At 34.2% G+C, this 24,436-nt stretch overlaps 1 protein-coding gene across 1 annotated transcript in view; it reads left to right on the plus strand.

The window, feature by feature from the left end:
• DPP4 (dipeptidyl peptidase 4) overlaps window positions 1-24,436 on the plus strand; it is a 111,958-nt gene that overhangs the window by 70,802 nt on the left and 16,720 nt on the right. The window contains exons 13-22 of the mRNA XM_044669831.1: window positions 1,567-1,674; window positions 1,922-1,989; window positions 2,751-2,804; window positions 3,715-3,830; window positions 8,789-8,836; window positions 9,122-9,220; window positions 12,324-12,393; window positions 16,315-16,509; window positions 19,847-19,901; window positions 20,891-20,990. Of these exons, the coding sequence (XP_044525766.1) occupies window positions 1,567-1,674; window positions 1,922-1,989; window positions 2,751-2,804; window positions 3,715-3,830; window positions 8,789-8,836; window positions 9,122-9,220; window positions 12,324-12,393; window positions 16,315-16,509; window positions 19,847-19,901; window positions 20,891-20,990 (913 nt within the window). The remainder of the gene's footprint in view (window positions 1-1,566; window positions 1,675-1,921; window positions 1,990-2,750; window positions 2,805-3,714; window positions 3,831-8,788; window positions 8,837-9,121; window positions 9,221-12,323; window positions 12,394-16,314; window positions 16,510-19,846; window positions 19,902-20,890; window positions 20,991-24,436) is intronic.

Genomic DNA, 24,436 nt, shown 5'->3' on the forward strand with positions numbered 1-24,436 from the left:
TTTTTTCCCTCTCATTTAGCTCATTCTCACTGCATTAGACAAGTTCTTGCAAAGGAATTGCATTGTGACAGCTATGGAGAGAAAGAAAGAACCACCATACTGTTTTACATGGTAAAAAAAATGACTTCATGTGATTTTTTTTTTTGGGTAATCATTTACTTGTGTTAGTTTTAAGAAAAAAAATATTATCTGGATGGATTCACATTTCTTTATTCAGAGGGGTGATGCCACTCCTAATTTGGGGGAATCCTGACTCGCTTTCTTGGGGGAATTGGCCTCTGCAAAACCTACAGCATTTAAAATTCCTCCAGGCACTGATTGGACAGAGGGGAGAGGTTTGCCAACATGAAAAGTGGTTTCCTCCATGGCAAGAGACATGCTACACTTCCTCACGACTCCTTGAAAAAAATATGTTTTTTCCTCTCTGTATTTAACCAGACAGATGCCACTTTTCACACATTTCTACTAGGCACAACTCCATCCAGGGGAAACAGGGAAATGTATTAAAAAGATAAGGCTGTGAACACAGGTCTAGAGAGGGGAATGTGTTTCAGAGTTCCATAATGAGAACACCGAGTGTACTGCACATTCCAGCTTGCTCCAGAAATGAATTCACTTTGAATCACTCGATAGAAGAGGAAAGCAGTTTTCTTCTTTGCCTCAAACCGGGAGAATTGCAAGATGAAACATCAAAGATGAAATAAATCATCAATTTAAAAAGTGGGTCATCTCCTACCTGCTGTCAAATGATTTATGGAAATCAAAGTCTTAAAGATGACATTTTCTTTTCTAGCTTGATGGGAGGCCTGCTTCAATTTAATTAATGTGCTATTCTACTTCCCAGTTTTTGTTGTCGAAATATGGGAATTTTCCTTCTATAGAACTGTGGTTTCTATTATTAAATATAGTTAGAAAACGAAAAGACCTTAATGTGAAAATGGCAGACGTAAGAATGTATATATTTTAAAATTTCGAATTTGCAATGCACAGCACCCTATGCCTCACTGTATCTGATCCAAAGCAAGATCGAAGAATTCACATTTTGCTTGTTCATTAAGAAAACAGTGCTTAGAATGATAGGAAAACTGTCCGCTCAGTCTCCTCTCTTCCTTTTCATTCTGCCAAAAGGCTCCAACACCAAACATTACCAACCTGAAGATTCTACCTTCTTTAATTAGAGGAATAGGCAAGAGTGTTTTAGCTGCATTTGTAAAACACACCATTGTGGCAACGGGCAGCCCTTACTGAAAAAGAAAAGAGAACATGCCTTATCTATTTAAGGTCAGCAGTAACAAAATTATCCTTCGTGAAGGGAAAATAGTCTTTGAATTTTTCTTTGGCATAAATGTGAGTGTTGTTTATTAGTAAATAGGATGGCATTTATTAAATAGGAATTGAGGAGGACTTAGACTAAGAAGATCATAAATTTTGAGCTTTTAGATTATCTCATTTGGTACTCTTATTTTCCTGCCAAACAAACTGAGATGAAGTGATTAGGCCAAGAGTCTCTCATTCCTTAAACTTGTGATTTTATTGTGTTTTTTTTGTTTTGTTTTATTTTTTTAGTTTAGGCCTTCAGAGCCTCACTTTGCCACAGATCATCATAGCTACTACAAGGTTGTCAGCGATGACCATGGCTATAAACACATTTGTCATTTTGTTATTAACACGAAAGTGAGTATTCTTTACCATCATTTCTGATTTGTATTTCTTAGGGCCAAAACAAGATCTTAGGCAAAAAAGGAAACCGACAGTTGCATGATCATATGATAAATTTGATGATTGCTTAAAAATTAGATCTCTTTTTTTTTTCAGTAAGGACTTAGGATATAGTTACTTGAATTGTTCATATAATTGATCAAATTCTCAACTTTAATTAGTATACATCCTCTAATTAATGTTTTTTTTAATTCCCCTTAAGCAAAAAACATTTATAACAGAAGGAAAATGGGAAGTAATTCAGATAGAAGCTCTCACTGATGAATATCTGTAAGTATTCCATTAATAATGCAAGTTTCTCTTATTTAATGGCATAATAACGAGGATTAAGGAAGTGCTATAATAGAACAAGTATTGGATTTGCAGCCAAGGACTTAGGTTCAAATCCTCCTTCTGTCATTTACCCTCTTTGTGACCATAGAGTAACTTAGTTTTATTGTGAGTAAAAGGAAGGTCATAACATCAAAAATTTAGAGCTAGAAGGGACCTAGGAGACCATCACGGTCAACTCTTTCATTTAATAGAGGAGAAAGCTAAAGTTCAGAGATGTTAATAATACCTCTTGCCCAGTTAGTAAGTAGCCAAGGAAAGATTTAAATTCAGAAGAATTCCAGATCTGGTGTTCCGTCTACTGCCCTACCTAGCTGCCTGACAACTGTTAGGTGGCCAATAACAAACTTTCCATCTCCAAACCTATGATATTAATATAGTTTTTGCTTAGAAGCAAGCAGAATCTCCTACCAATAAGTGGTAGTCCATTGGAAGGTATTCAGTACTTTTTTCTTTCAACATATGGTACCTTAAATGATTTTCATATATGTTAAGAGATTTGATATTGTGCCATCATCCAGTTCCACCCCTTACTTCTCACCTATGCAGTGCTACGATTGTTGTACCTTTAGCTGAATATGCCATAGAGAGCGGGGGATTCACATATATTATCATAGGATGTTTGGAAAAGCCACTTGGTGTGACCATTTGTGCATACCATATACTGAGTCACTTGAAAAAGAGTAACCATTTTTTTTCAGATACTACATCAGTAATGAATACAAGGGCATGCCAGGAGGAAGACACCTTTATAGGTAAGAAGAGTTCCAGCAAGTTTTTTAACTGTAGTATTTTTAGTTTCAACTATTTTTTTTGTTTTTTTTTTTATTCTTATTCAGCTTAGTTTTTACTAAACTGTAGTTGTCCATTGATAATGCCACTCTTCTTTTATTGAGCACTTGAAAAAATTTTGGCGCCTCTCTTTATTTACACATCATTGTTACTTCCCAATAACTGAGTTCTCTCTCCCTTTTCTTTTTCTTTTCCTTTTTTTTAAACCCTTACCTTCTGTCTTAGAATCAATATTGTGTATTAACTCCAAGGCAGAAGAGTGGTTAGGTCTAGGCAATGGGGGTTAAGTGACTTGCCCAGGGTCACATAGCTAGGACGTGTCTGAGGCCAGATGTGAACCTAGGACCTCCCATCTTCTCTCCCTTTTCTTGACCACAGCCTCCCTTGAAATAAAGTGTGGTTAAATAAACATACCATCATATGTTTGACGTATCTGATTTAATGACATCATAGTTCCATGTCATAACTGAATAATCTTGTTTTAGTCATTTTTCAGTCATGTATGACTCTTTATGACCCCATTTAGTGTTTCTTGGCAAAGATACTGGAGTGGTTTGAGATTTCCTTCATAGTCTATTATCTCTTTACTTACAGAGGAGGGTATGTTTTTTAATATATAATGTGCTCTTCATGTTCATGTGAAATACAGGATATCATATGCCAGGATTAGGTCATTTAAAAAATAAGTTTGATTTATTTCTATAAAACAGGCTTAGGGATACCGGATTTTAAAAAATTTCTTTTCAGAAAATAGCCGATAGTGCTTGACTTACTTTAGATACTAGTATACTTTTAACTGCAAATAGGATCTTTCAGTTCTCTCTGTTTATTCATTAATCCATTCATTTACAATTGACTCTTTAATTTTTACAGACTTGATCATAATGGAACAAAGACATGCATTACCTGTGATTTTCAACCAGAAAGATGTCAGTATGTTTCAGTATCATTTAGTCACAAGGCAAAGTATTATCAACTGACATGTTCAGGTGAGTTTTAACTAAGTTTGAATGTGTAATGTAGTTTTTAAATTGTAGCAGCTCTACCTGAGAATCCTCCTTTCACTTATTTATTTGGTAACCGAGCCAGAACAGTAGATTGTAGTGGAATTTGTTGTCAGAGAGATTGAATTCAAATCTTAGTCATGATGTTTGCTATCTTTGTGAACTGGGACTAGCACGTAACCCCTCCAGGACTCAGTTTTAGAGTCTATAAAATGAGGAGGAAAAACAAAATGTTGTTTGTTTTTTTTTTGAGGATCCTTTTAACTCTTAATTCCTGAGATTAAATAAAACAAAACAAACTTGTTCAAATGCCATTTTTAAAATTGTCAAACTATGTACTAACAGGCAAGGATAATGTCTCTTCTGTTTAATTTGTTTTTTTCCTTTTGGAATTAGTGCATTTTAATTTGTAAGCTCTGTAGTTTTCATCGAGTGGTATCCTACTTCAGTTTCTAGGTGGGTCCTTAAAAAATTCATTTCAATGATAATGGTAATGATTTACTCATAATTCTTGCTCTCTCTCATGGAAAGTAGTTGTTTACCCAGTGGAGTTTTGCATTACTACTGCTTTGAGTAGTTAGTCTCCTTGACACAGTTAACATTGGGCCATCGACACTGTAAATTTGTCTTTCAGACAGGCACAGCTTTTATTTGGACCTAGTTGAACTTTTGATTAGACCAACCAACTTCATATGAAATTCATGTTTCTTTAAGAAATAAAAATTATGCCTCATTTGCAAATAAAGACATTTGGTTGCTACCTTGTTAAAAGAAATAGACAGTTAAAAAGACTGCATGTTTTTTATATAATCATTTATATGGTCATCGAAGCAATTTTATACTGTCATAGAAACAATTACAATTTTTTATACATTTTCCTTGTTCTTAAATTCATAAAAAAAAATCTCAAATCGGCATTAAATAAAGATGTCCAAACTACTCATTTTTTTATTTTTTATTTTTTATGAAAAATGGTTCTGGACAATTTGTTAAATAATATAGTTAACGTGATTTTAAAATCACATGAATAGTAACTGAAGGAATCAGCATGCACAAGGGTACACAGCCGCCAGAGTAGAATTGAGATCAGCTATTTTTCAGGCTGTGTATTTCCTTAGCTTAGAGTGAAAAATGAAAGTTATAAAGCAGCCATGCATTCCCATATGAGCTGCAACAATCTCCCACAGTCCCCTTTTCTCTGTCTCTGTCTGTCTGTCTGTTTGTCTGTTCTTTTTGTTGTGTGTAATGGCATTTATTCAGTGCTTTCTCTGTGTTAGGCACTATGCCAGGTGCAGGCGAGAGAAAGCCAATAACAAGCTAACTTTAAGGAATTTAGATTCTATTAGTGGAGACATGAATATATATATACATATAAATACATAAAAGCTCTGTGACCCAGGGCAGGGCATTTAACTTCTGTTTACCTTAGTTTCCTCACCGGTAAAATGAGGATAATAATAGCAACCACCTCCCAGGATTGTTGTGAGGATCAAATGATTTAATATTGGTAAAGGTGTTAGCACAATGCCAGGCTTAGAGGATTTACTAGGTAAATAGGAACTATTGTTATTATAATGAATGAAAATATAGATATGTCCCTCTATAAAAGATTAAATGTTTGTTCGTGTATGGAGATGAGTGACCAAGGTGAAGTGGAGAGAGAGAGGGAGCTTTAGAATCAGGAAGATTTATGTGAATTTATTTTGTATCCTGCAACTTTGCTAAAATTGTTGCTTATTTCTACTTGCTTTTTAGTTGTTTTATAGGATTTTTTAAGTAGACCATCATATCATCTGCAAATGGTCTCCTCATTGTCTACTTTAATACCCTCAGTTTCTTTTTCTTCTCTAATTGCTACTGTGAGTGTTTGTTATGTTAAATAATATGTCAAGTATGTTAAACAATAGAGGTGATAATGGGCATCCTTGTTTCACACCTGATCTTATTGGGAAGGCTTCTAATTTATCCCCATTGCTGGTGATGCTTGTTGATGGTTTTAGATATATATATATATATACTGTTTATTATTTTTAGGAAAGGTCCTCCTATTCCTATACTTTCTAGTGCTTTCAATAGGAATGGGTGTTGTATTTTGTCAGAGGTTTTTTCAGCATCTATTGAGATAATCATGTGATTTTTGTTTGCTAGCTTGCTGATATGATCAATTATGGGGATAGTTTTCCTAATGTTGAACCATCCTTGCATTTCTGATATAAATCCCATCTTATCATGATGGTTAACCCTCATGATTACTTCCTGGAGTCTTTTTGCTAGTATTTTATTTAAGATTTTTGCACCTATGTTCTCTATATTCGTTAGGGAGATTGTTCTGTAGTTTTCTTTCTTGTTTTTGGTCTGCCTGGCTTTGGAATCAGTACCATATTAGTGTCATAAAAGGAAAATAAATGCACATAAATCATCAGCATTTCTATATATTTCCAACAAATCACAGCAGCAAGAGTTAGAAAGAGAAACACCATTTAAAATCACCCTAGACAATATAAAATACTTAGGAATCTATCTACCAAAACAAACATAGGAATTACACAAACACAACTACAAAACACTTTCCAAACAATTAAAACTAGATCTAAAAAATTGGAAAAACAGTAATTGCTCATGGGTAGGACAAGCTAACATAATAAAAATGACCATTCTACCCAAATTAATTTACTTATTTAGTGCCATACCTATCAAACTACCAAGAAACTTTTTTACTTAATTAGAAAAAACTATAAAAAAATTTATTTGGAAGAACAAAAGATCAAGAATATCAAGGGAAATAATGAAAAAAAATGTGAAGGAAGGTGGCCTAGCAGTACCAGGTATTAAACTATACTATAAAGCAGTGGTCATCAAAACAATATGGTATTGGCTAAGAGACAGAAGGGAAGATCAATGGAATAGACTTGGGATAAGTGATGTCAGCAAGACAATCTATGATAAACCCAAAGAGCCCGACTTTTGGGACAAAAATCCACTATTTGGCAAAAACTGCTGGGAAAATTGGAAAACAATATGGGAGAGATTAGGTTTAGATCAACATCTCACACCCTACACCAAGATAAATTCAGAGTGGGTGAATGACTTGAATATAAAGAAGGCAACTATAAAAGTAAATTAGGTGAACACAGAATAGTGTACTTGTCAGATCTTTGGGAAGGGAAAGAATTTAAAACCAAGCAAGAGTTTGAAAAAATTACAAAATGTAAAATAAATAATTTTGATTACATTAAATTAAGAAGTTTTCATACAAACAAAAACAATGCAACCAAAATCAGAAGGGAAAAAGCAAACTGGGAAAAAATCTCTATAACAGAATCAGGAAGAGCCAAGTTCAATTCCTGTCTACTGGAGTTCTCCCGGACAAGTCAACTACTGAATTCTCTAAGACTTTAGGTCTGCTTCAGGATAGCAAGTTTCCTCATTGGGTGTTCCGTATACCAATGAAATAAATCATAGACTGGTTCTCATATCCATCTACATAGATCTGTTGGTTTGTCTGTCTGTCCATCTATCGAATGTGCCTCTAGTGTTAATATGGCATGACAAATGGGGGTCTGGACTTGGAGATAAGAAGACATTGGTTCAAATCTTGCTTTGGGCTCTTATTAGTTATGTTACAGTGAACAAATCACTTAATGGCCTTTCTGGCTTTCATTTTCCTCATCTGTAAAATGGGAGGGTCAGACTCAGTGGTCTTTAAGGTCCCCTTCACTAAATCTGTGATCCTATACCTCTGTCTTTTTTTTTTTTTTCCTCAATGAAATGTTATGAGCTAAAAAAAAACTCTGGGAAAATAATTTTTAAGATATCATCAGAGGTTCATCAGTACCAACTGTCCTGTAACATTAGCCTTGAGAAGGATTAGGAAAAATGGTGAGGCTGGCTAACTGAAAGCACATTTCCATTATCATTGAGACAGAGTACAAATCCTCCAGATGGTGAGTCCTCAAAGTGGGACAACAGAGAATGTTGGTACCCCCAAGAATGTCAGAGCTGGATAGACCAGTCATTTCAATTGTATCCAACTTTTTTGACTCTATTTGAGATTTTCTTTCTTTTTTTAAATTTAATTTTATTGATTAATCAAGAACATTTTTCCATGGTTACATGATTCATGTTCTTCCCCTCTTCTTCTGTGACCAACACGCAATTCCACTGGTTTTTTTTTTAATTTTTTTTTTTTATTTTAAACCCTTAACTTCTGTGTATTGACTTATAGGTGGAAGAGTGGTAAGTGTAGGCAATGGGGGTCAAGTGACTTGCCCAGGGTCACACAGCTGGGAAGTGTCTGAGGCCGGATTTGAACCTAGGACCTCCTGTCTCTAGGCCTGACTCACTCCACTGAGCTACCCAGCTGCCCCTCCACTGGGTTTTACATGTATCATTGATCCAGACCTATTTCCATATTATTAATATTTGCACTGGGGTGACCATTTATAGTCTACATCCCTATTTGGGATTTTCTTGGCAAAGAACAGTTGCCATTTCCTTCTCCAACTCCTTTTATAGATGAAGAACTGAGGCGAACAGGGTTAACTAATTTGCCATGGTCACACAGCCGGTAAGTGTCTGAGGCCAGATTTATCTCAAAAAGAGGAATCTTCCTGACTCCTTATCTGGCCCTCTTTCCACTGTGCCACCTAGTTGCCTATGGATACACCTTTAGATCTTGTCTATTTTACCAATAACATTGATGCCCGCATTGATGAAATGACTTATCTACTATTCCACATTATTGTCCCTCCTCATTATTATTATTAGATGGGTTTTGTGAAAAAGAAAAATTTAAATTATAAAACATTCTGGGAAAGTTGAAGGACATTTGGCAATGTCTTTGAAAAACAACAGATGCAATCTTCCCCTCTTCTTCTACCCTCTCCAAACTCCCCATCTAACTCATTCATCTAAACTGGTCTTTTCTTTTGTTATGTTAACAGGCCCTGGCCTTCCCCTTTACACTCTGCACAGCAGTAGCAATTTTACAGGTATCTTGTGATCTTTCACCCTTCCTTGATGGTGTGTATGTGTATTAATAGTGAATGTGATTATAATCCCATTAGTATTATTCCCTTTAATTTTAAGGTCCTTAACAATGAACCCCTAGAAAATGCTTACAATCAGATATGCATGTAATTATGTATGTGCCATTGAATATATTGCATATATAAATAAACAAGTATATATTTATAATAATATAACATAATAGAAATATAATAGAAATAAAAATAATTCAGACTAAATTGAATGACTATTTTTTATTTCTTACTTAGTTCTTGCAGTGCAGGAAAATAACACAGAATTGAATAATATGTTGAAGGAAGTCCAGATGCCCACAAAAGAAATTAACTTCCTTACAATGAATAATACAAGTAAGTTAACTTTATGTATGTTACTCATTTTTCAGTTAGCATTTATTAAGTAAATTCAGTAAATGGAGTAATTTAGTAGATGTTTATTAAGTGCCTACTATGTGCCAGGGCTTACCCTTGAGATCGAAATGAGAAAATGGATTGGGAGAAAAGACATCAGGAGGTTCCCAGTACAGGGCCATCTTGCTCCTTGGAGTTGAAACTAAGCAGATGGAGTGAACTTTGTCCAATTCCTGGCCTCTGTAAAAAGGAAAGCTTTTAGAGGAGTTTTGGAGTGCAGTAGAAGCAATAGTAGAGTTGATTTGATTATTGTTCTCTGAGCAAGAGGTGGAGAATGGAGATGGGGATGAATGGCAGTGGCATGCCAATGGCTGGATGGGATTTGGTCATAGACAGGTAAATAGAGAGGGTTGGATGAGTTTGTCAAGGCTGTTTGACCCCAGTGCAGGAGTTCTAAAGAATGGTAGATTAATGGTAGATTGTCCCAGGGAAGAGAAATAAGATCTATGGAGGCCTAGAATTACAGGTGTGGAAATGGCAGCTAAAGAAGAAAGCAGGGACAGAGTAGATGCAAAGTACCTGGATGTGGAAGATGAATGTGATAATTAATACCTTTTAAAAGGAAATGCTCTCTGAGGTAATTTTAAGCACTACTACATACTGGTTATAACAAAGTGTTAACTCCTTCTGCCCCTCTATAACAAACAGCTGAGGTTATAAGGATATACTTTCTGTAATTGGATATGGATATAACCTAAATCGTTAAAAAGAAACCAGCCAGCCCTGGAATTGTTTTAGTTGATGATTCAGTTAATTACATTTAGAATTCAGTCTTAGAAGTAGCCTTTGCACTACTCCTTGAAGATACTAAGGCTTAATAAATGCTTTCTCATTCATTAGAAGAGAGAGAGAGAGTGAATTCTGAATCTTTTTCTAAAACTGATTGTGAATACTGAACTTAAAAGGCTCTGGTCTGAGCCTTAGTGTATCAATAACAGTCAGAGATTTGTAATATTTTAGGATTCTTTAGGAAGACATAGTGTTTACTTGAGTTGTGATTTTCAAAATATTCTCACCTATAATATACCTTTTTCTTTTAAATATTGGTTAGCTGATTTACTGTTGTTCTTAGTAATTAAACTGTTCTTGTCTTGAACACTAGAGAGCCTTACTTTAAATGCAACCACCAGAGTGGAAATTTTTCTTTGGGATGTAGAAACATTAATCCTTATAATCAAGATAAGGACTAGCTACATCTTCCTTGATGAAGGTTTCCCACCTGTGGTCCCTACTGTCTATAATAATCAACTATTTTCTGAACAATTATGTCAAGAAACAGTTGGATTCATATCAAAGAAAAACTTATTTTTATGGCCTATGGTCTCTCTTGATTCATTGTGGAATCAGTAGTCATAGCTCTCCAGGCTGTGGTCTTAGTATCCATTCAGATTCTTATGTCAGTGGCCTTGGCCATCAATAAATCTTTGATGATCTTCATTCCTTATTGCCAAACAAATAAGATATGGAGAGAAATCTCCAGCAACGTATGTCTAAAGACACCATCCTTGTAAGCAATTAATGACTACCAGAAATTAGCTCATCTCAGATGCCTAGTAAAATTGATTACTCTTTTAAGTTATTTTGTTCTGTTTTTCATTTTTAATTGCTTTATTTCATATTTTTAATTTTATGTGTCATCTCTCAAGTTTTTTGGGGGAAGCAAACAGGGTATCAAAATCTTAATAAAGAGAAAAATATAAGTTGAGATTTTTCTTTTCAGCTGCCTGAGAATTTTTTTTTCCTTTTTGTACTTTTCCTTTTAAAGCATCCTGGAAGTTTGGGTAACCGTTTTTCTAAAGGCTTTTCAAGAAACTTGCTTTCAAAATAAGCCAAAACACAGAAAGAGATGTTAAAAGATCTTTCTAGAAGTTTTATCAAAAATCTACTCATGGAATAACTTACACTCTCCCCCACCCCCAAAGGAGAAGGAAAACTAGGGAAGATGATATGCTTATAAAAATTGAAGTGCTAAGTTTAGTCACCTGGCACTGATTGAAGAAAATCAAAGTTCAAATGGTATGAATCACTAACAAACCTCCATAATCAGCCATTTTGAATGAATGGTTCTCCATATGATGGTCCAGTGGTATATATATGTGATGGAAACTTGAATTTTTGGTATTCGCTTCAGCGTCACATTTAGTTCAGAGACACAAAAAATAGAATTTAGCTTTCTGTGCCAGCACACTGTAAGGTATGAAGCAGAGAGAGTCTATCTTCGTACATAAAGAAACCAGTCCTTCCTCTTTCATACTGAAATAACTACCAGAAAAGTAAAACAAGAAGTAGAAGGCATAAAGAAAATTGGTTTAAAACTGTTTTAGTTAGAAATAATCATATGATACTTTACCAGATACATTTTGTCTTTTTCCTAAGCACTTTAAAAACAGCCTAGTCTAAATTTCCCTTTTGAATTTCAGAGTAAAGGAAATTAATTTATTTAGGGGCAAAAATACTAAAAATATTCCTATAGATAGAGACCAAAACCAAGATGATACAGCAAATAAATAATATATTACTCCTTATCTAGGGTTCTGTTCTTCACTTGTTTCCACAATTTTAGGATGGCAACATAATTACAAAAATGTTATTAAATCTGAATTTTAAAATCAAGATGTGGCCAACTGACTATCCAAAACAGCTTCAAGAAATTTCGAGGGAAAGGAAAACATTTTGGAGGAAAAACTCAGAACATAAGTCATAAACAAAATAGATATCAAGGCTTGGATGCCAAAGAATGAAGTCATAAAAATATAGCATTAGAAATTCTCAGGCACTTTAATATTATAACATAATATATTCTATTATACAATAGAAACTATTATTTAAATATTTTCAAACTACTTAAATTTTAGACTGTATCTTAGATCTTTTAAAAATACTATATAACAAATATTAACTTTCTGTCTCCATCTTATTATATCTTGTCATCAGGCTTTGGTTGTGACTTATTACATACATACACATTTGTATATATACATGTAACATACACTGGGGATTTTTAAATAACTTTTCAGAACTCATTCACTTTTTTTTCACTTAGAGTTTTGGTACCAGATGATTTTGCCTCCACATTTTGATAAATCCAAGAAGTACCCTCTCCTAATTGATGTGTAAGTATTCAAGAATCAAGAGAATTAGAAAGTACTTGGGTGTTAATAGTCATGCATTACTTAATAATTCTTTCCTGGAATAGTCTTCTGAAGGATCCAATAATTTTTTTTTCATGTGTTTTCTGAAGCTATTGGGGGCATTTTCATGGGTTTTCTCCTTCTGGTTTGGAATCACAGCGTGGTGGGAAGGCTTTCCTACTATCCAGGCTATCATTCTTCAGAAGTATTAATCTAAGCCTATTCTCTCATACATATATTCCCTTAAGTAATCTGACTTTGCATTTTGATAAGAGAGTAAGCAGACATGTTTTATGTTTGTTACTTTGACCATTCTTTACCTTATTCTGAATTTTCTAGCTGTGTAATATTCGTATTCCTATTCTTATTCTAAAAGAGCATTTTAGCAAACAATAGATATTATGTAGAATTGACATTCTTCACTAATCGATACTTCTGTCTTATTAGGTCATCTCTCAGTGATTACTTTTGGAGTCTTCTTTCTCTTAAGATTCTCTCTTAATTTATGAAGAAGGATATGACTTCATATTCTCCCTTCTTTAATGAAAGAAAGAAGATGCTATTCAAGATCCTCATTTTACGAATGAGCCAACTGAAAACTAAAGAGATTGGGAGACTTGTCTTAAGTCCTAGAGCTAGTATTAGCAGGGGCAGGATAGAAATTCAGATCTTTAGATTATGGACAGTGCTCTTTCTCCTACGACACCCTATCTTGTACCATATGAACATCACTATTGCCTTGTTTTTTACATTTGTTTCAGTAGAGCTTATGAATCATGAGTGCAGGGTAGCACTTAGCCTATGCTGATTATAAAAGTATGTTGAGAAGCAATCAATCAAGAAAGAAATTAATGTCATCAATCTAGAGCTAGGGGAGATCTTTTAGATCATCTAATCTGAATCCCTCATGTTGTAGTTGAGGAAACTGAAGCTCATTGAGATGAAGTGGTTTGACCAAAATTTTCTCCTTCAATCTACTTAGCTGTTGGTCACTAACCTTTAACTACATTTCTCAGGACTGTCTAATCTTGGACATAGCTACCATCCTTATCACCTCTCACCCCTTTATTGCAAGACTCTGCTAACTGATCTTCACCTTTCATATTTCTCTCCACTACAGTCTGTCTAAGGAGACATTATTGCCAAGTAATTTTCCTTAAGTGGAGGTATGACCCTGTGATTCTACTAACTCAACCAGATCTAGAGACTTCTCATAGCCTCTAAAATAAAACAGAAACTTTTATGCTTATCTTTTAAAGCAGTATACACCCTTGCGTCCATTTCTCTTTATAATTACACCCTCTCTATTACACTTTGTTATTTAGCTAAATTGACTTCTCTTTAATTCATATGTGACAAGACACATATCTCCATGACTTAGCTCAGGTCATTCCCTATTCTTGGAACATGAACCCGCTTTTCTTCTGCCTAAAAGAGTACTCTCTGTTAGATATAGCGTGCATACCATTTTAAAAATTTGATTTTTTTTTCAGTTATCGAGAATTTATTTTTTTATATATCTTACCATACCCCTTGGGGGGAAAATACCAAAAATAAAATCCTTTAATAATTAAGACTAACTGGAAAATAAAATTTTTCATATTGGTCATATATATAGAGATTGTGTATCTCATTTTACACATCAGTCCATTACTTTCTTTTTTTTTTTTTCCAAACCCTTACCTTATTAGAATCAATACTGTGTATTGGCTCCAAGGCAGAAGAGTGGTAAGGGCTAGGCAATGGGGTTAAGTGACTTGCCCAGGGTCATACAACAAGGAAGTGTCTGAGACCAGATTTGAACCTAGGACCTCTTGTCTCTAGGCCTCGTTCTCAATCCACTGAGCCACCCAGCTGCCCTCAGTCCATCACTTTCTGCTCACTTCAGTCTTCATCAATTGATAAAAGTCTTTCTAGATTTCTCTCAAACTATCACTTAAACAGTTATTATGGCATAGAAGTATTCTATTACATTGATAGACTGTAATTTGTTCTAACCTCCCCTTCCCCACTTTTTGAGGTTTAGTTTTCAGTTCTTTGATACTACAAAAAATACTGCATTAGGTATTTTTGTATATGTAGCTTTCTTTGATTTTTTTTGGGAGGCTATGCGTAATAATGGTATCATTGGTTCACAGGTTAATAACTTTTGTAGAATGTTTCTTAATTGCTTTCTAGAATGATTAATTAATTAATGACTACCATAGCCATGCATCAGTGTGTCTGTTTTCTTCAACCCTTCCAATATTTCTTATTTTCCTTTACTGTCAGCTTTATCAATTTGATAGTTATGAGGTAGGATGTTACAATTCCTTTAATTTTGACTTGTGTTAGTGTTTGGGATTATTCTTCCATGGATTTGTAGGTAGATTCAATTTCTTACTTTGAGAATCTCCTGTTCCCATCATTTGTCCATTTATTAGCTAGCACAGTGATGGGCAAACTTTTTAAAGAGGGGGCCAAAGGAAAGGAAATGCTAATTTGTCAGTCTGTTTCTAAGGCAATTCTTTGGAAGTTTCATTGTATTGTATCCTACTCATTGTGTTCGTCCAATTAGGAATAATGTCCTGGAGAATAGAGCATTTCATGGGGCTGCATCTGACCTGGTGGCTGTAGTTTGCCCATCACTAAGCTAGCAAATGGCCCCCTCCTCATATATATCTTGGAATCAGTTAATCCAAATTAAACATGACTCATCTTTCCCAAAAATAAGAAAAGAAATATTTAAAAAATTGTTACAAGTCCCTGATACTTATCCACTTTCTTGTGAAGATAGCTTATATCCTACAAGCATGTAGGTTAGGTGAAACAATTTTGCAAATGCTCACCATCTGCTGTAACAAAGAAAAAGAGACACAAAAGTATGACAAACAGGAATGTGAACTCTTAGTCTGATGTCTACTCCTTACAAGAGTCATAAGGATAGCAAACTGGAGTCAAAGCTAGGTGGAATGTCCTCCTCGGAAAGAGATGTCCTACCCCAGGCTCTGCCAAAAGTCGCTCTCCTGATTCTTCCCTGATGTGACAGCTCTTCCACAGGAGCTTACCACAAGTGCAGCCAGAGGCAGAATTGGTCCATATGTCTAAATTCTAAAAGAAATCATCAGAGTTATAGTGAAAATCAGCTTTAGATTTCTTAAATATCATTTGGGAGATGTTTGAATGCAGTAAAAAGTGCTGAACTTTCAAATATGGTACCTAAATTAAAATCTATGTTTTTCATTTGTTATGTCAGAGATAGTCAGTTATTATTTGTCAACATTCCTTTTGAACATATATTGCATAGTGGAGAGAGTGCTGATGGAGATAGGAAGACCTGGGTTCAAGTTTGATCTCTGACACATTCTGGCTGTTTGACTGTTTCACTCATTTAACTCTTTGGTGTTCTACGTAACTCTTGTCTCTCTCTCTGTCTCTCTCTGTGTGTGTCTCTCTCTGTCTTACTCTGTCTTACTCTCTCTCTCTCTCTCAAATAACTGTTACCTTTCATCTTAGAATCAATACCAGGAATTGGTTCCAAGAAAGAAACAGGCAATTGAGGCTAAGTGACTTGCCCAGGGTCACACTGCTAGGAAATGTCCGAGATCAGATTTGAACCGAAGTACTTCCATTCCTGGACCTGACTCTTCTTCCACTGAGCCACCTAGCTGCAGTTCTGTGTAACTCTTTTAAGACTAAAAATTGCCTAGAAGGTGATGAACTGCATTGGTAGAAGTGTTATCCTTACCTAATATTTTTCTTTATCAGTGAAACATTTGGTCCATTCCCTTAGTGCCTTATTGGATCTCAGGTTACACAGTCGAGAAAACCCACATTTCTTTTTCACAGGGAAGATAACAGCATGAACGTTCAGCTTGATTGAGTGCATAATGGCAGATGCTAATATTTTTGGATCTTTCACAGATATGCAGGACCTTGTAGTCAAAAAGTTGATACTACCTTCAGACTCAGCTGGTCTACTTATCTGGCTAGCACGGAGAATATTATCGTTGCTAGCTTTGATGGCAGAGGAAGTGGCTATCAGGGTGATGAAATCATGCATGCAATTAATCGAAGATTGGGAACATTTGAAGTAGAAGATCAAATTGAAGCAGCCAGGTGAGTAGATCTGGAACATTTCAAAGTTGTGTTATTTTAGAAAACCCATACATGTATTATAAGGTACAAAGAACTCAAAATTTCCATGGTATGAATATGCAACCATTTGTTATGATACATATTATTGCTGTAGGTAGTGTTTAAATAAAAATAAGGGTATCCTTTTCACATTGCAGGGCTTAGGGACAAGATAACCATATGATTTGGAAAATCTGTGTAAATTTTTTGGCCCTCCCTTAGTGCCAGAGAAGTCTGAATTTTTTATTTTTCTTTTATGGGGTGTTTACAGTACCTTATTGTAAAATTTGGGTTAAGTATTATTAATTATTATTATTAAGGCTATTTGAAGTCAATGTTAAGATACCTACATTTCTAGCTTTTGCATGTTATCTGCTGGATTTCACTTTCTTTTCACAAACTAACTTTTTACGTATTTTAACTTTTAAAACATTGTGTATATTTATGGTATTAAAAGATAAAATATGTTGATATTATATAATACTATGCATGTATTTTATGCATTTCTGAGGTTCTAAACTTATTCTCTATCATCTGCAGCTTCCATAAAACTCCCTTAAAATTCCCACTTAATTTCTTATGCCGACCCATGATGTATCAAAACCGTGATGGGGAAAGTCTATATGGAAGGGATGCCTGGATTAAAAAAATCTAACATACATTCTATCCATCACCTTCTTTAAAAATAACTTACTGGGGGCATCTAGGTGGCTCAGTGGATTGAGAGCTAAGTCTAGAGATGGGAGATCATGGGTTCAAATATGACCTCTGATACTTCCTAGTTGTGTGGCTCAGGGCAAGTTACTAAGCCTCATTGTTGAGTGCTCTTCTGTCTTGGAACCAATACCCAGTATTGTTTCTAAGATGGAAGGTAAGGGTTGAAAAAACCCCAATAATTTCCTATCTTTATATACTATATGAACTTAGAATCCAAACCAAATAATATATAGAATTAGCAATTTGTAGTTTATCATAGTTCCGTGAGAAAGACAGTACAACTATTACTATATCCATTTTACATTTGGAACAACCGAGACTCAGAAGGTCATACTGTTTCGACAATCTCAAATGTAAGGAAGAAAGCCAAAACTAGCTTAGATATTTTGATTCCTAAACAAAGGTATTTCCCCTCCACACTTAGGGTATTAAGATTAATAAAAAGGTAAGTATAGGAACTAGAAGTTAATTTATTCATTTTGCTCAATAGTGGCCAGAACTTTACACTAGAATCATAAACATGTTCCTGAGGAACATAATCTTGATCCTTTCCCTTCTCCACTCCATTTCTCCTCAGGGGAAGGATCAGTGATAATGGTGCTCCAAGGTGTGCCAGATCTGGCTCCCACTTTTGAATTCCTTTTGTCTAGAAATACTGTCTCTGAAGTTTAGGCTATGCAGTTCAAGGTAGATGTTGTAAAGGTAGAACAAGTTCCAAGAAGATGATTAAGTGTTGGGAAACAATACCTAGAGGGAAAGGCAAGAGAAAATGTGACTACTTAAAGAAGACAGAGTACAACCCAAAACAGAAAGTCTTCCCTTTGACCAGCAAACAGTCATAAGATAAGATCATAAGAGGGATGGCTAGTTCTGTATCCTGAGCAATTTCTTCACAACATAATTAAGTACCATTATTCCCTGAGTTCAAAGGGGCTGTTACATAATACACATAGAAAACAATTTAATTATGGCCTTTGAATTTTCCTTCAAGACTCAGCTAAAATCTGACTTTTCTTAGGAAACTTTTCTCAGTCCCCCTGAATTCTGGTACTTTCACCCTGGAGCTTATCTCTGTTTTATCCAGTATGTAGTTTGTGTGTAGGTTTTGCACCCTGTCTTTTCACATTAGAGTAGAAGCTTCTTGAAGGAAGGGACTGGCTTTTGACTTTCTTTGTGTCGTTTGTGTCTTCTACATTTAACACAGTGGATACATAGTAAGCACTTAACAGTGTTCATTTACTGACAAAAATTATTTTTAAAATCTCTTACAAGAAAAATAGTAATGTGTTTGTTCTCACTATCTACTAAAGCTACTTGTACATGGAAAATAAACTTAAATACCTTAACTATCTATTATTTTTTATAACATACCAAAAAAAAAAAAACCTGGACAAAATGCAAAATAAGAGAAAAACTGCTGCTCTTTTAAACTGTGTCAAATTCTAGTTACTCATACCTTAGATATGGATATGATAGAAGGAGATGGGCAAAATGTATTGTGAAATATAAGTGATATAAAAACAAAAGGTAACAATTTGTTTAAAAAATATCAGAATGCATTAAAATTCATTTATTAAAAAAAACCTTATTTTTTAAAGTTAATGTTCTTTTATTTTCTCTTCCCCTCCCTCCTTTACCTCTCTCCAATGGGGAAAAAAAGGAAAGGAAAAAACCCCACCATAATAGTAAAAAAAAAAGCAAAACAAAGTTTCCACATTGGCCCATTGGCCATTTCCTAAAATGTATATCTTGTTCTTTTAGAATCATTCATTAAATCTTTTTTTTTTCCTTAACGTACAGATGTAATTAATAGATAATAGAGATTCCTTAAGTTTAAGGAATAAAATAAAGTCAATAGATCATAAGAATCTCCCTTCAAAAGAATTTATCACCATCTAGGTCAGATCTTAAGCTCTCACATTCCTGCCCAGAACTGTTTTTTTTCCCCACCTAAAGAGATTTTATAAAACATTATGCCCACAATTGCCTTCTTTTGGATGGTGCTGAGCAAATCAATGCTTAGCACCTGAGAAAACTATTTGAGTGAATGGTATATTTAAGTTCTTAGGTAGGAAGCCCAGTGATATATTTTTTAAAAGCCCTCCCACTGGCTAAATACCCAGATGTTCTCTCTGGCCCTTAGATTGCTGCATTGCAGGGGCAACTACTCTCGAACTCATAAACATCTGGATAGATTTAAATTCAATTATGTAAAGAAAAGTGCATCTGGGCTGCAAATTTTTATATAAAGCTGTGAAAAAAACTGCCAGGATTTGTTTTCTGTGAATCATACACACACACCCGCACACATACAAATTAAGCTAAGAACATTCCATAGAATCCAACAAAAGGTAGAACATTTGATTTTGGCTTCTTGAAATCAAAGACTTTTAAAGTTAAAAAGAGGAAATTAATTTGAGGTAGTCATTTGATTCCCATGGCTTTCTGGATAGACATTAGATGCTCATTTTCTTTTCACTCTTATTTTTTAAAAAAATCACAGGTTAAAAACAAAATAAAAGGGTTATTGTGTTATTTAAAGTTGGGTTACATTTCTTGGCATGGTACAGAGGCTTATTCCAATAAACTTTTCATGTTTTAGACAATTCTCCAAAATGAACTTTGTGGATGAAAAACGAATTGCAATCTGGGGCTGGGTGAGTAGTTGTTCCTTTGATGTATTAATAGTTGTCATTTTTACCTGTCACACACACATTTCTTTTGTTGAGCAAATAACCAGAGAATAAAATCATGACAGGTATGGCTAGTTTTTCCTTTTTGTTATATAGTTTCTTTACAGGATAATTACATCTTATTTTAAAGATTAAAAAGGACCAGATTTAGAGAATAGAGTGCTGGAGCTTCTATTTTTCATAAGAATTTTAGATAACATAACAAAGATGCGTTAATTTCTTCATACCCAACTTAGTTCCTCATTTTTGAAATTAGGGGGTTAAACTAAATCTTTGAGATCCCATCTAATAATATATGATTTAGAATAAAATATATGTTTATTTCCCACCATAGGAAGACACATAAACTGTTTTAAACCATTAGCTAGTATTATTACTATATAAACTCATATTAGAAAATTATATTTAAATGACCACCAAATAGCATGTATATCTTAATATTGTGTCTGAAGATAATAGTTTACCTCAACAGTATAAGGAAGATTCCAGATTAAATGCCTCTGGGATCTGAATATTTATTCAATTGAAGTGAGCATAACCAAGAGGAAAAGAGGAAGAGAAGGAAAGAGACACTGAGAGACTAACAATAAGAGACATAGAATGACAGACATTGACAGAGAAGAAACAGAATATCTTTCCTATTTCAATCGGATATATTCAGTAAGCAGTTGCTTTGCATTTCTCTTTGTATACTAATGTTACACTATCGTCAGGGTCTAGTTTAGGGCGCATTTCCCATCCATTTTCTTTACCTCTACCAATAAAGAGTTATGAAAAAATAGCCTTGAAATTCTGTCCAGTTGAGAGGAATTTAAGACTTGCCTTCCATGCTTTCTATCTCAATTTTGGCTCATAGTATAGAAAGATGCAAAAAAAATGTAGCAAACTGAATTGTTTAGGAGATGTCTTTATTCTTTTCTTTATTAAAAAATATGTATAAATCCATTCCTTAGTCCTATGGCGGCTATGTCTCCTCAATGGTCCTAGGATCCGGCAGTGGTGTCTTCAAATGTGGAATATCTGTAGCACCTGTATCAAGATGGGATTATTATGGTAAGTGGCTTATGTTTTTGTGAAATTCTAGGGGGGCTTACATATTGCCTCAAATATTTTCTATACATTTGGTATCTTGACATTTTCTTTTCATTAGTTTCTAAAATGTCTGAAACACCCTCTCTCTCTGTAGGCAGAGATTTTGCATTTTCTTCAATTTAAGGTTTAGATCACACATCCAGGGGGAAACTGGTTTCTCTTCCTTTAGGCACAGAGCACCTATAGTTAGGGCTTGAAATAGAAAGAGGGGAATAGAACATTCCACTGTTTCCATGGAAGGCTTAAATTTCTTTCCACTACTTAAGAGAGACTGCATGCACCATAGTGGATAAAGAACTAGTCTGAGTTCCTCTTCTGACACATAAATGGTCATGTGACCCAGGGTAAGAACATCTCCAAATGTTCTCAGCAACTTTTGAAGAATTTAGGTTTGAAGTGCCTTTATGCTTTTTTTAGAAGGCTAATTCACTGCCCTTACTTAGGAAAGGTTGAAGACTTCCATGGAAGAGGTCCTCAATTCCTACTCTCGGGATAGAAGGATAATTGGGAGGTATAGGATAAGAAAAAAAAAAGTTAGGGGAAACCTAGGTTACTTAGTTGATTGAGAGCTAAACCTAGGGATAGGAAGTCGTCCTGGGTTCAAATTTGACCTCAGATACTTCCTAGCTATGTGACCCTGGGCAAGTCATTTAACCCCATTGCCTAGCCCTTCGAATCAATTTTTAGTATGGATTATAAGATGGAAGGTAAGGGTGTTTTTTTAAAAATCCATTTGTCATTTTTTAAAACTATAATGAATCAGACTTACAGGTATTACAAAAGTAATGTATGGCCTCATTTAAAAAACAAATTTATAAATGTATTGAAAAATGACAGTGACAGCATTTTTTAATCTTAAAAAATAATGATTTTTCAGAAACAATAACAAAAAATCCATCCAGAGAAACTCCCTTCCTTCCTTAATAACTTCTTTATATAAGTGTACTGAATTTAATCATATTCCAACTTTCATGACCAATAGACAAAGGCTGCCATAAAAGAGGAAATGAACTATTTCGTAGCTAGTACAATTTATGTTCCTTCTAAGAGAGGAGATAAGATATCAGTTGGACTTTACATACTTTGCACAGTTTTTTTTTTTAGCATAAATATTTACCTTATCCTTGAAATAGATAAAGGTTTAAAAATTGCATAGTAACTTTTTGGAGACTCATAGAAACTCATTTTCTGCTAGAAATATAATGTGAAAAAATTATGATTTGAGATTGAAAATTCAAATAATATCTTTATTACTTTTTTTGAAGAAAAATCAGTGAATCAGGATTTTGCAGAAAAACCTAGAAAAACAGTCCAAAAATTCATAACATTATTCTTTCAAGTTTATAAGATGATTAAGAAAGGCATAGAATGCAAACAATGTTTGGATGAAGTCCCGTTTTATGAGATTCTTCTTGGTAATGGGCTAATGTGCAAAATTGCAGTGAATGTCATTTCATCCATAGAAGGACAACTTGAAGTGGTGTATAGAGAATTGTGCTAAGAGGCAAGAAGACCTGGGGGTTGGAGTGAGAGGGAGGTTAAGCTTCTGTTATGTTCTAGCAATGTGACCCTGGCAAGTCACTTAACCTTTCAGTTCTGCAGGCAGCAATCAAAGACTGAATCACAGAGAAGTTGCTGACTTAAATCAGTAAAAGGAGTTTCTTCATTTGGGAATTTATATCAATGAAATCACAGGTCTTGCTCTTTTCCTTATCTTAGTCCAAAGAACAGAATGTCACATACACATCAACCTCATTCTTTATTATTATGTCATGTTCATTTTCAAGTGCCTACTCCTAAGCCAGAAACCATTTTCAGAAGGGGTCTCAGTTTTTAAAATCATGTTTAGTCTCTAGTTTACAGAAAAGGTTTTTTTTTTTTTTAAATTGTATTTTAGAAGAACTTGGTAAGAATTTTATATGTATTTCTTTCTATTTTAATTAAAATAAAAACAGTTAACTAACACATTAATAAATAAATAAATTTATTTTTATTAAGTACCTATCATATGTCAGGCACTGTGCTAAGCACTGGGGATACAAAAGGAAGCAAAAGGCAAAAAGCAATTCTTTCCCTCAAGGAGCTTATGGAGAAAGACAACAAATATATTCAAAGCAAGATACACACACACACACACACACACATACATACACACATATACATATACATAAAATAATGGTAAATGGAAATTAGAGGGTTAGGATTACTTTCTATAGAAGATGAGATTTTGGGATGTAAAGGAAGCCATAAAATTTGGTAGTCAGCGGAGAAGGAAGAACATTCCAGTAATGAGAGAGAGCCATAAAATTTTATTGTTATATTATGTTTGCATATCATCTACATTCCATAGTGTACCTGTCCTTTTCCTTGGCACCAGAGAATCATATCATATAAGAAAAAGGTATAAAAAGTATCTAACAAAACTAATCAACTTATCAAAAAAAATCAGTGTTCCACAGCCATTGTCTTCAGCTCTGCAAATAAGGTGGGGAAAAGGTACCTTTTCAGAGCTCTTTTTATCTTACCATTTCAGTATGTATATGTTTTTAAAAGATAATACGGAAACTTTGTGAAAAGATATGCATATTTCAACAAAATGAAAGAGTGAAGGATGAAGATAACTTTCTTGTTTAATAATTAAGGTATTTTAAGTGCTTCACCACCAACAGAATTTTATTCTTAGGGTACACATTAGATGTATCTCTAAAGTTGAGGTTAAAAATGACAACGATTGATCCATGTGTTTTACAATGATGGAACTGAGCTGGTTTATGATTATGTAAAGTATATGGTGCATAATACAGAAAATAAGAAATATCCCTGTCTAAAATTCTACTCAGATGTTTTGATTCCTTATGTAGAATTCTAATATGTTTTTTAATATGCAAGAATAAATACTTAAATAACCAGCTAATCACTGAAAATGTGCAGGGCTTTCTGACTGTAAGTAAAAACAAATGTCCTGAAGGATATTTATTTAATGTTCTTTTGGGACTACAATTTTCAAGGCAATTTGAGGTGAATTATATCGTGATCAGTTGAAGTGTCTCAGAAGAATAGAAATGAGTTTTAGTAAAAATCAGACTTATTGTATTTCACAGTACAGTCAACTCTCCATTTCCTGAAGATAGATATCTATTTTGTAGATGGTCTGGTTTTAGCTGGGACCCAATCTTCAACACACAAGCAGAGTCCTACACTCCAAATTATTGGGAATGAATATAGAATATATGAGAGGATGTTGCATCATTGGCAGAATATATGTGCATTTTTGTACATGTGTTTGTGAATATATGTTTCTGATTACATTACATATATATATATGTTCTGGGGATTTTTTCCTTTTTTTTTGTCTTTTAATAATACTCATTCAATTATATATGAGTTAAAATGTACAAAAATTTTTT

This window comes from Gracilinanus agilis, chromosome 3 (genome assembly GCF_016433145.1).
Source record: "Gracilinanus agilis isolate LMUSP501 chromosome 3, AgileGrace, whole genome shotgun sequence".
Taxonomy (NCBI): Eukaryota; Metazoa; Chordata; class Mammalia; order Didelphimorphia; family Didelphidae; genus Gracilinanus; species Gracilinanus agilis.